This window comes from Rhinichthys klamathensis, unplaced genomic scaffold (genome assembly GCF_029890125.1).
Source record: "Rhinichthys klamathensis goyatoka isolate OS25496 unplaced genomic scaffold, OSU_Roscu_1.1 h1tg000059l_1, whole genome shotgun sequence".
Taxonomy (NCBI): Eukaryota; Metazoa; Chordata; class Actinopteri; order Cypriniformes; family Leuciscidae; genus Rhinichthys; species Rhinichthys klamathensis.
Window position 1 is genome coordinate 1,468,580 of NW_026606604.1, and position 12,830 is coordinate 1,481,409.

The following is a 12,830-nucleotide window of genomic DNA, read 5'->3' on the forward strand; positions in this document are numbered from 1 at the left end:
CTTGTTTCCTGCCATTGTTCCGAGGACTAAAAGCCAGATAAGGCTCGTGCAGGTAGCATGGTTTTCATTTCTCTTTCCCTCGCTCTCTTTTTCACTTTCCTGTCTTTCATTCTTACTCTTTCTCTCTCCCCTGTGTTTTTTTTTTTCACACTGCATTATTGACTGACTCTTTTTATAACAATAGTGCACAGGCAACAGAAAGCAGAATAGATTGGCCAGATCAACCCACTCTCTCTCTATCTTTTTCTCTTTCATTCTCATTCGTTCTCTCTCTTTGAGCAGAGCAGAGGCGGCGAGAGATAGCACTGGAATCCAGGCGTTCAGATAAGCGAGTTGTCGCCATGGTGACATCAAGGGCTTCCTGGTTGGCCTTTGTTGTGACCCGATTTCATTTCCTCTCTGGACAGTTGGTCCATTTATCAGATATCTTGTCTATCCGTAATTATTATAATATACTCTTTAAGGTGAAGTGTGTAATTATTAGGGGTGTAACGATACACGTATTCGTATTGAACCGTTCGGTACGAGGCTTTCGGTTCGGTTTTCGGTACGCATTTTTGAACCGAACGGTTCGTTTGACCATTTTTCCTGCCGACCAAAATTTCGTTATTTCAAATGAAGGCGCGTCACGCGTGGCAAGCGCGCTCATAATGTGCGTGACCACAACATTGCCCAACATCAAATGGCAAATGTAATGTAAGCGGAACGAAACCACTCGTTATTGTGTGGTTGAAGGACCGTTTATCAGTTTGGACAAATACAGCGCGAGCCGATCTTAATCATCAGCACTGTTACTACACAGCCAAATCCAGTAAAGAAAGCATTTGAATTCGCCACTGAAGTAATAACATCGCTGCAAGATCTAGTGAGAAACATTCGCATTTCTCCGTTATTAACGGATCAAACAGCGCTGACGTGGAAACCAGGAAGAAACATTGTGCCATGAATGAACTATCCAGTGTCCACAGATCAGCAACATTCACCATGGGTTTACTGTAGTAACACTACTAACTGTATTATGGAAGTTTGGCAGGAATAGTAGGCTATAATGCTTTCAAGTAACATCACGTCGGTTTTATTTTGACATTATGAATACAATTGCTGCCCTCAAATGTTAATCTGAACTAAAATAAACCTTTGTTTATAACTACTACAATATTACATTTAATTTTGTCCAAGGAGCTGTTTTGTTTTATAAGCTCCTAAGAAAAGTCAAGTATAGCTCCATCATTGCTCAAAGTTAAAAAATATCATACTTTATGATGTTAGTTTTAATAAAAATATAATTAAAAAGATTAAATCAAGGAAATTTCTCTGGCATTTCTTTCTTTTTGCTGTATCGGAAACGTACCGAATCGTACCGAACCGAACCGTGACACAAGTGTATCGTATCGAACCGAACCGTGAATTTTGTGAACCGTTACACCCCTAGTAATTATCTCATTTTATATGCAGACAACAAGAAAGGCATTTTTTGTTTGACTTCAACTAACTACAAGTAGTTATTAGTACAATACTAAATTACATATTTCAGTAACGTGAAAGTGGCTCTGCTGATTTTAAAACAGTGCCCAATATTAGTTTAATATTAGAAACTAAATGTTTTATATTATACATTTTTAATATTAGAATATTAGAATGTTTAATATTAGAAACTAAATATTTTATATTATACATTGTATTACCCGCTTTCATTAAGGTACCGAAAATGTTTTTTTTTTATCAGATAACACTAGTATTTAAAAAATTAAACTGCTATTGGTAACACTTTATTTCAATAGTTCGACAGAGGGTAGAATCTCATGCTTTTTTATAGCTAGCTTGCTAATGCTAGCAGCTCTGAAATTGCCTACTCTGCAACTACATGTCAACTAACTCTCAGTAAAGGTAAAGTTTGCAGAATGTCTAAAGAAGACTATCATAAAGTGTAACCCCACTACTTAAATAATAGCAGTTTACACTAACTTTTGCAGTCTTAAAAATAAAATCTAAATTCAAAATAAAAAAAATATAATAAACCTGTCACCACTATAGCCATACACACAGACAGACGTCACTGTTTTCAGCATCTTGTGTCATGTGCAATGCGTTTAGTTCCACTGTGCACCATCTAACTGTCTTAAAACTTGCCACTGCATACCGCAAGTGTTACTGGCTCTTGTATGATAAATTGTTTATGATAAATACCAGGCTAATTACTCAAGGCTTTTTTAAGACCAATTAGTAGATTGGGGTCGGCTGCACCAGCTGTGCGTAAGTTGTTTTCACATAAAGGGGCACTAAGTTACAACTTGTGCACTACTAAATATTTTTGCATTGCATTAAACTTAAAAAGTTAAAATATAACTCTATGTATAAAATGTATAAACTAAATATTTACTGAAGCCTCCGTATAAATAAGAATGTCATATTATGCGACTAGTAGAGAAGCGCGGATGGGCTATTATTTCATCCGCAACCGCATCACAAAACTCATCATCCGTCCGCCATCCATCCCCACCAACGTTTTTGACCAATTTTTAAAACCGCACCCGCCCGCCATCCGCTGATTGGGCGATACAAGACTAGAAAGCTCTCAGAATATCAGCAGTGAACTCTCCGATCAGCGCGCAGGGACAAAAATAAATAAATAGCCTAAATTAAACGCACTTCGGCAAACCTGACCTTATCTGATGGGCTACTGTACAATATTTTCATTGTAGCCTAATAGAAAACGCATTTTGGCACATAATTTCAACATGCTCCTATTGTATGGGGCGCCAACAATGTTACGTGACAGTTCTCCATTACGGACGCGAACACTCAGAAAGCGGCACTAAAAGACTTTCAAACTTTCACAGAGGCCTCAAAAAAGCACAAAGCCTTTCTTTAAAGCGAATTTCGTTTTGTATTAATTGTCTCTTCATATTAATCCATGTTTCATTAACCAATTTCCTGGATTTAATAAATAGGCTAAAAAGTAAATAGTCTATCTTGATTGTGTAGGCTATTTTTCATTATAAAATATTAGGCTGTGTATACCGACATGGATCAATTATTAATATTAGATTTCATCTGTCTTTTGTAGACATAGCTGATGGCGCACCAACGAAAAAGCCTAGGAGTGACTTCGGCGTTTCTTTAATATCGAGGCTCTAGTTATTATATGATTGTTAGGCCTGTTGATGGTATAAAATGAATTGCACTGTGCCTGAAAAAGACGCGCTATCCACTCTCTTCCCGTGCATTCAAAATTAACGGGACTCTTCAGAACAGGCTCGTCCAGCGTCAACAGCACCGAACTTAGCTCCAATGTCAATCAACGTCTGGGCCACTTGGTGGAATCCTTTACCAGAAACAATATCGAACGGGCGCATATCAAGAGAGCGCACAACTTATTCCAGGCAACACTTTTCTGACCTTCTATTTCCTTTGCTTTTAATTCTCCTTTTTTTGAGTTTGTCACGTAGCTACCTCCTTCGCCGGCGTTGCCATCTCTGATAACAACAAGCAGTCTCTGCATAGACTCGACTAGCTGATGAAAATTTGACTATTTCAAAGTGTGCTCGATTTTTTTTTTTTTTTTTTTTGGATGTAGGTATATAGTCAGATAACAATATTTAACAATGTATATTTTTTCATTTGATTGGTTCAACCGCCCGCCACCCGCCCGAATTTAATTAAAAAAAATGTTTCGTCCCGTCATCCGCCCGATCCGCGGTTTATCCGCGGCTGTAACCGCCAACCGCGCATTTCTAGCGACTATGCATTACTTTATGAAGAGTTTATGTCCTACTAGCTACGTTATACCTTAAGAACAAATGGTGCAACCGTAAAAGTACTACTACATTACTACTTGGACTTTACATTCCAATTTAAGAACTTATGAATGGCTGGTGCAACCCTACCTTGGTCCTTTTTTTTTTTTTAAATATAGTATTTTACCTCCCTAATACACACAAGTTTATAAAGCCCAGGTTTGGCCCACCTGTCCAGTGCTTGGTCCAGTGACTGACAGCTGCTGGAAAGCGACCCATTCGCACTCCCGAATGGCTCCATCATCTACAGACAAAAAATAAATGACATCACTTCATTGCATTACATTTTTCATTACCATTTGTGCATCTGAACCTTAGCCCTCTACAAGACTGACGTAAGATTTTCCATGAGCAAATGCCCGTAATATGTCCAAGCTTTCTTTTCCCCAGACTGTTATAAAGTGCACAGTTACAGAGAACAGTGATAACAAAGTACAGGGCGAAAGAACATCAGAGACCATAAAAACTCAGTATTGTTTCTTTTTATTGGACTTTTCACAGTTTGTTAACCCAGGGTCATTCTTATTAAGAAACAATCAGGGTCATTCAAAACAAACAGTCATTTGGGATTCATTCAGTTTAACTTTAATTAAGGTTTTGAAATGTCACACAGTACATCTGTACACTCTGGATTTCCATGCTTATTTGCCTATGTATGAGGTTTATAATTGTCTGCCGGTTACTAAACAAATTGCCAAAATCTACCAGTACTGGCTGATTTCACATATATTGGTTATCGGCAAGCAAACATGGAGGATGATGGGCAAGAAGAAACGAAAAAATTGTGTTTGGACTGCTTTTTACAGAAAATACGCAGGAAAAAAAAGAATGAGCTGGAGGTGAGTAAAATTTGTCACGAACATCACACAGTTATGCATTTTCCTCTCTCTCTCTCTCTCTCTCTCTCTCTCTCTCTCTCTCTCTCTCTCTCTCTCTCTCTCTCTCTCTCTCTCTCTCTCTCTCTCACACACACACACACACACCGTTACACACACAAAAAATCTATCTTCAAACTAATGGTGGAAATGTTCCTAGGTGGTTAGCTAACGTTACCTGGTACTGCGCCAAGACTGCGGTTGTTATGCTTATATCTTCCATCAGCTCGCTTTCTGATTGGGTATCGTTTCGTTACATGTGACAATCTACAGTGTGTGCGCATTTGTCCTTAGGGTTCCTGCCACACAACAGGATTTCTGATCGTAAATATTCATCACGTTGGATATTTACGATTTGAGATCGGTGCGGCCCAGACGTTCTTCCAAGAAGATTCAATCACTCTTAACACACCTCACACCACAAGGAATTCTGATAAGATAATCTGTAGAACCATCAAGATAATCGGGACTTTACCAAGGATTGTCAGAAACGGAGAATTGGGCCCAAAATAGTCCTGATTATCTAGTGTTTGGGTGCCTTTAGCCTTGCTGCACCCCCTTTTTATGACCCCCCACCCACACCCCCCATTTAGGGAACCACTGCAGTATATCAATATTAGTATCGGTGCTAACACTACTCATAACCCAGGGTTAAAATCTAAATCATTGCTATAATGTGTTCCAAGTGTCTGTTTAAAGATATGGTATTTGTGAAAATATATTGTGAAAATTCCTTATCTAACTAAGTCAGCTCCAAACCATGAATCTTACATTGGAGTCGAGCATTTCTGGGATGAACTCTCCTTCACTGTGGATGCTGGTGTAGGACCCTTGCCGAGCGATCTGCTGCTGCTCTTCTGGTACGCTGCCCGGAGGGGGTGAGGTGCGGCCCGTGTTCAGAGATCCTGCGGGCAGACGGAGTGATGTTAGTGTGACACATCACATAGTCTGATGCCAAAAAAACAGTCTGGAACAGTAATTCTTCCAGGGCAACTAATAACAGGGCACAGGATCCCAGAAAAATAGAAAGAATTCGAGCAGATTGAAGTGAATAATGACTGAGATTTAAGCGTGGTGTGAGTGACAGGTACATGTGAGCAGAATGTGAGAGTAAGAGACAGTGCTAATGGTGGATAAATAATGAGAGAGGAGTTTAATGAGAAAAAAAGAAAAAATCTAAATTAAAAGAGTATGTGACAGGAAGGGATGGGGTGGGGAAGAAAGCATCAAAGGAATGTGAGACTGACACCTGTAGACAGTGCGAAATGCAAAGACTACATTCTGCCACAATATAAGGGACAAATTTACTATTGCTCTTCATATTATTTTAGAATAAGTAGGCTATACGTATATATATACACATTTATATTCACATTTTCCTTTACCATTACCTTTAACTTAATTAAAATAATTATAATTATCATTAATTAACTTCTTTAATTAAAATATATGTGATGCCAATAGTGCAAAATGCAATAAAAAATGTAATATGTTTCAGTAATAATTATATATTATGAAACATGAATATTTTGAAATACTATATATATATATATATATATATATTCATGTGATAAATCCCACCTTTTTTCTCGCTATCTATGGCATTGATTAAAACAGGCTGCTTTTGTTACTGTACCTTTAAAGGGTAGTGAAAATTCTGTCATTAATTACTCACCCTCATGTCGTTCCAAACACGTAAGACTTTTATTCATCTTCGGAATACAAAGGAAGATATTTTTAATGAAATCCGAGAGCTTCCTGTCCCTCCGTTGACAGTCTACCACTTTGATGCTTCAAAAAGTACATAAAGAGATCGTAAAAGTAATCCACATGTATTGAGTGGTTTAGTCCAAATTTTATGAAGAGACACGATCGCTTTATATGATGAACAGATTGAATTTAGGCTTTTATCCACATAAATATTCATCAACTCACACATATGTTGAGTTAAACAGAAGCTCAACCATGTTCGCTTGACGTGTGATAACCAATGAGGTTCAATCTCGTGTGTTACGCAGCACGTTTGAGCTTTTGCAAGAACCAATTAGGTTCTTTCTCGCGCATCAAGCAGGTTCGGTTGAGCTTCTGTTTATGTTTGCTGATCAATGTTTATATGTGAATAAAAGCCTAAATTCAATCTGTTCATCATATAAAGTGATCGAGTATCTTCAGAAATTTTTGACTAAACTGCTCAATTCATATGGATTAGTTTTACGATCTCTTTATGAACTTTTTGAAGTGTCAAAGTGGTAGTTGCGTAGCTGTCAATGGAGGGACAGAAATCTCTCAGATTACATTAAAATATCTTTATTTGTGTTTCGAAGATGAACGAAAGTCTTACAGGTTTGGAACAACATGAGGGTGAGTAAATGATGACAGAATTTAAATTTTTGGGTGAACTATCCCTTTAAGACTTCTGTACATAAATGAATTGTTTGACTAACTACAGTACAAACAGGTTTAGTAGAAGTCATTCATAAGGTTGGGCCAAGTTGTTTAATTTTAAATAGGTGATCATACATACAGTAAAGGTGGGAGGTCATGTTATTGTTCTAATGGATGTAATGTCAAAACACCATCCAGTTTTTCATGATATAGTCTCTTTAAAAGCTATTTTTATTAACCAACTGCTAAAAAGTGATGCAAAACATGCTATGTATGTAGGCAGTGCAAAGGTATTTCCACTTCACCGGTTCACCCCATTATGATGACAAATGCTGACTACTCTGACATATTGAAATCTGTAAAAATACATCATTGACATTCAGCCAGCAAAAACCTGCCATCTCCATCATTCAGTATGTCACGTGGAGCGAGCTATCTTCTTTCCCACGCCTCTTTCTCAGGTGTGAAAACAAAGAGATGGTGCCAAACATTGAAAAAGAGATGGTGAGAAAAAGAGTGTGTCACTGAGTTCTCTTTGCTGAGAAATATTTCGCTCTTTTCATGCTCTATTTGGGGAAGACACTCGTTCTTGTTTGCATAATGTTCATGTTGTGAACTTCTCACTGTTTATTGGCTTCTGAATAATGTGTGAACGATCTGATCAGACCTTCATCTACTGAATGTTACCCGATGAATAGGAAAAACGTACCTTGCCTTTTCAAACACTATAAACTCGTTCCACTAGCCTTTTAAGCGCTCTACGGTCTGAGACTGACAATGAAATGACTTTACAAAATACAGATCCTAACAGAGCCTGAATCGAACTCGAGACACCCTTGATTGTCCTTACTCAAATATGACAAGTTCTGTCATCAGTTTCCTAAATGCTTTTGCATTCAACAAGATGAAATATCGGCCTTTCATAGACTGCATGTAGACTAGCACTATTAATAAACTGAATGAATACCTAGCATATACACAACTGTAAAAAAATGTGGGGTCAGTAAGTAAAAAAATAAATAAACAATTATTACTTTCATTTAAGGATGTATTACATCAGACGCGACATTTAAAGGAGAACTCCGGGCAATTTTTAAGTGAATCTTGATCGTTAGACCTTTGTGAGTACTGACTATAGGAAAAAAAACGAACCGGATTGGTGCTTGCTACGCGGAGCTGCGACCGCGAATGCCCAGAGCTCCCACCCAGCTAAAACGGCAGCTATGGGGGCATCGACATAAAGAGCGTTTTTGAGCCTCTTAACAGACACAAAATGCAATTAAAATGTCTGTCCAACATGAACAGGGACCCTACATGTGAACAAGATGCGTTTAGCAACTTAGCCATTGTTTCAACTCACCTAAATAGTCTTTTAGACGGCAAGCTGTAGTCTCGCGCTGCAGTCCCGTGCTGTAGCCGGAAAAGGTAAACAATGTCCAGGTGGGAGGAGCGTTGATCATGTGCGACGAGTTATGATCAGAGTTGCTTACAAGTGAAGAAGAAATGGCTCCTCCCACCTGGACATTGTTTACCTTTTCCGGCTACAGCACGGGACTGCAGCGCGAGACTACAGCTTGCCGTCTAAAAGACTATTTAGGTGAGTTGAAACAATGGCTAAGTTGCTAAACGCATCTTGTTCACATGTAGGGTCCCTGTTCATGTTGGACAGACATTTTAATTGCATTTTGTGTCTGTTAAGAGGTTCAAAAACGCTCTTTATGTCGATGCCCCCATAGCTGCCGTTTTAGCTGGGTGGGAGCTCTGGGCATTCGCGGTCGCAGCTCCGCGTAGCAAGCACCAATCCGGTTCGTTTTTTTTTCCTATAGTCAGTACTCACAAAGGTCTAACGATCAAGATTCACTTAAAAATTGCCCGGAGTTCTCCTTTAAGACTGTTAAAAGATTCTGATTTTAAAAAATGCTGTTCTTTTGAATTTTCTGTCCATCAAAGAAAACTGAAAAAAGTATCATGGTTGACATAAAAGTATTAAACAGCCAGTGGCGGCCTTAAGCATCTGGGGGCCCGTTTCAATAACTAATATGGGGCCCTACATAAAACATAAACATAATAGAGCAGAAAAAGCAAGGATTCCTGTTGGTTTGCATCAATGGGATATTATTTTATTACGTGCACTTTCAGCTTCATGAACAGGCAGCTCAACATAGAAATAATCCAACCTTATTTGATTAAAACTATATACAATTATATATCATGGAATAAGCCTTGCCCTTTCACGCAGGGTAACTTCACTTTTGGTAGACTGAATAAAGCTTTTCTTTTGTTGTCCGATATCTTTTGTTTTTCAGTTTCATTTCCTCTTAAAATTCTTTTTCTGCTCAAAATAACATTTTAACCTAACGGCAAAAAACGCAAAGGTATAAATACATAAACTACCGATATTATTCAGATCACTTAAGCCGTTCGCGGGGGTGGTAAACGTCGCCATGGTAACCGCGAGTTCTACCAATCAGACGTCAGTGTTTTGCAAATAACAAGGTTGATTTCGTAGCTTGTGGCTTTTAAAGGAGCAGAAACTTTCATTTCACAACCTCGTAGCTCGTGGTCAATCTACCTTGAATGGTTTAGACATTATGGCTGAAAATCAATATCCTACCGAGAAAATGAATGGGATTTTGCTGGTCTGTTGGGGCCCCCTTGGAGGGCGGGGCCCGTTTCAATTGAAACGGGTGAAACATAGGTAAGGCCGCCCCTGTAAACAGCACAACTGATTTCAACACTGATAATAATAAGAAATGTTTCTTGAGCACCAAATCAGATTTCTGAAGGATCATGTGACACTGCAGACCAAAATAATGATGCTGGAAATTCATCTTTGCTATCACAAGATTTCACAATTTTACTCTTTATACTGTATTTTTTATCAAATTAACGCAGCCTTGGTGAGCAAAAGAGACGTCTTTCAAAAACATCAATAAATCTTACCGACCCCAGATGTTTAAAAGGCAGTATATCTTTGATAACCACTTTAAAGTTGACTATAAACATTTGAATTTATTGATGGGATAAAGGTGGGTTTATTATACATCTGCATCGTGACATTTAAATTAAATGTCGTTCCATTTCACCTGCCTTCTGAGAGATAGCAAAAACTGTATCTGTCTACACAGCAAAAACATTACTAATACCACGAGGAGGAAAACACAAATGGAATGTCTCTGAAAAAGGATTCTACATGATTGACATGTAAACACGCACCCAGAATGTGCGTTCAAGTAAACCGTTCATTTGGAACACACATTCCGAGTGAACTGATTCCGATTGGCCAAATATTATGTAAATGCAATCACATAGGAAAGTGGTATCAAACTGAAGGTTTTAATCTGTTCCTCTGCCATTCAAAACAACTAAAATGATTTGCCCAGGCTTTCACTAACAGCCCTGACGTCACCAGTCCTGATGGAGAAAAGTGCAAACAAAGCTGATGATAAACCCATTGTGTACTGTTTTTTTGACCGTGCTGTGTGTGTTAGGGGTGTGTGTGAGCCGGCATGACGTACCTGTAGAGTGTTTGCGCACTCGTTCAGAGCCTTTGAGAACCGAGGCTTTGAGATCTCCCAGGGACCTGGATGACCTCATCTCGCTCTGCCTGTCTTGGCCACTCACCTGAAGGAACTGTGGAGAGGAGATGGACATATATAAGGAATTCTGCTAAACCTGGAAAAATATGTGCGATTCAAGAGTTTACATAAATACTTTTCCAATAAAGAGGGAAAAATAATAAGAAATTAAGAGTATATATATATATATATATATATATATATATATATATATAGATATATATAGAGAGAGAGAGAGAGAGAGAGAGAGAGAGAGAGAGAGAGAGAGAGAGAGAGAGAATTTAATATTAATATAATATAACAAACAATTAATATAATGTAATACATAAAAGTATAATTAATAAATCAAATTTAAAAAAAACTTTTCATTTAACCAAATGTAGCATTCTTAATTTTACCTGAATAATAAAAGGGATGTTTGGAAGTGAGCTTGTGGTCTGAGAACTAGTTCATGTACAGGTTAGGCTTTTCATGTGGGTTTAGGTATTGTTTTAATATTGGCTTTGGGTTAGGTCTTGTTTGGGTCCCTCTGCTTTGTATTGGCTTGGACTCACTTGGTTGTTGGGAGGTGTTTTCAGAATCACTCTCAGCAGGTTGTTGATTCCAGAGCTGGAGCTCAATCCCTGAACTGCTCGGTCCAAATCCTCCTGACACTTCAGAGCCACCAATGTCTAAGACCAGTCACATTATTAATAAAGCAAGACACATAGTTATGTACAGATCCATACTGAAAAGTATAAATGCTAGTCCAATTACGAGTTAACTAAGAGGTAATGAATATGTATTTTCAAGCTGATATCTTGAGATAAAGGTCAGGTGGCAAGTATAAAATTGATATACAGTGGGGTGCAAAAGTCTGAGATGTGCAATCATTTCTAATTTAACATGATCCTTTTTTATTAAACTACCATTCAAACGTTTGTGGACGGTAGGGAGTTTTAATGTTTTGGTAAGAAGTCTCTTTTTGTCAACAAGTCTGCATTTATTTGATCAAAAACACAGTAAAAACAGCAATACTGTGAAATATTATAATAATTTGTTTCTGTTTTACAGTAATTTATAAACTCTTTCTATTTATATATTTTGTGAAATGTAATATATTCTTGTGATGAATTTTCAGCATCAGTGTCACATGATCCTTCAGAAATCATTCTAATATGCTGAATTGCTGCACAAAAAAACATTTCTTATAATAGAAAGATCAAAAGAACAGCATTTATTTGAAATAGAAATCCTTTTTTTAATATTATAAATGTCTTTACTGTCACTTTTGATCAATTTAATCCATCTTAGCAGAAAATAAATATTATTTATATTTTATTTTTTATTTTTTACTGACCCCAAACTTTTTATCAGTAGTCTATCAGAATAACAATTTGAGTGAAAAGTTAAATTTGAAGTTTAATTTAGTTTTGGTGTTTCGTAATGACAGTAGAAGTAAACATTTCTTCTTCATTATACCCCATAAATTCATTATAAATTTCTCAACACCCCTTAAATTCTATATAATAAAATTGTATGATTATAAAAAATAAATAATTTACAATTTTTCACAAAATGCACAACAATATTTAAAAACAGAAAATTATCTGCATTATACATTGAAAACTTTTCAAATTTTGGAAGTGAAAATCTACCATTTCTTAACAGGTATTGTTATTGGCTAATGCATACATATCCAAAATAGCTAAATAATGGCCAATTAATTGTTATCTATACCGACCTATCACTATGAAAAGGTTACAAATAAGTTACTAGAATAACCACCTCTTTATCAGTGTAGTATAGATCCATTTGCTGGCCAAAGGCCTCCGTCACCTTCTGAAGCAGATCCTTGAACTTCAGTGGCCTTTGGAACGGAATGATTCTAAAGGAAGAGAAGAAAAACTCTGATCAAATCAAAACAACTTTCAGGCACCTGCAAATTTCGAGTACAACGGACATTCTTTTCGTTTAGTTACGCTATCCATATGTAAACATGGCGCTGTGGACGTGCATGATGGCACCTTTCTAATCACAGGGAATTTCCTGACATTAGGGGTCGATGCCATAGCTTCTTCTACAGCCATTTATGGTGCATTCATGCATGGGACAAACCAAAAATGGTGTCTCTGTTTATCTAACGAATGTGCCTATGTTTAGAGTGTGTGAGTCAATGTGTGGGGTCGGGGTGAGGGAAAAGGGAACTGAGAGTG

The 12,830-nt window shown here is 37.5% G+C and overlaps 1 protein-coding gene across 2 annotated transcripts in view; it reads right to left on the bottom strand.

Annotated features, from left to right (window-relative positions):
* The window catches only part of map3k22 (mitogen-activated protein kinase kinase kinase 22), a 62,103-nt gene that overhangs the window by 12,811 nt on the left and 36,462 nt on the right, over positions 1-12,830 (bottom strand). For both annotated transcript variants that reach the window (XM_056248855.1, XM_056248856.1), the window contains exons 6-10: positions 12,403-12,502; positions 11,190-11,306; positions 10,576-10,690; positions 5,444-5,577; positions 3,968-4,041 (exon numbers count right to left, since the gene is read on the bottom strand). In XM_056248855.1, coding sequence (XP_056104830.1) covers positions 3,968-4,041; positions 5,444-5,577; positions 10,576-10,690; positions 11,190-11,306; positions 12,403-12,502 — 540 coding nt within the window. The remainder of the gene's footprint in view (positions 1-3,967; positions 4,042-5,443; positions 5,578-10,575; positions 10,691-11,189; positions 11,307-12,402; positions 12,503-12,830) is intronic.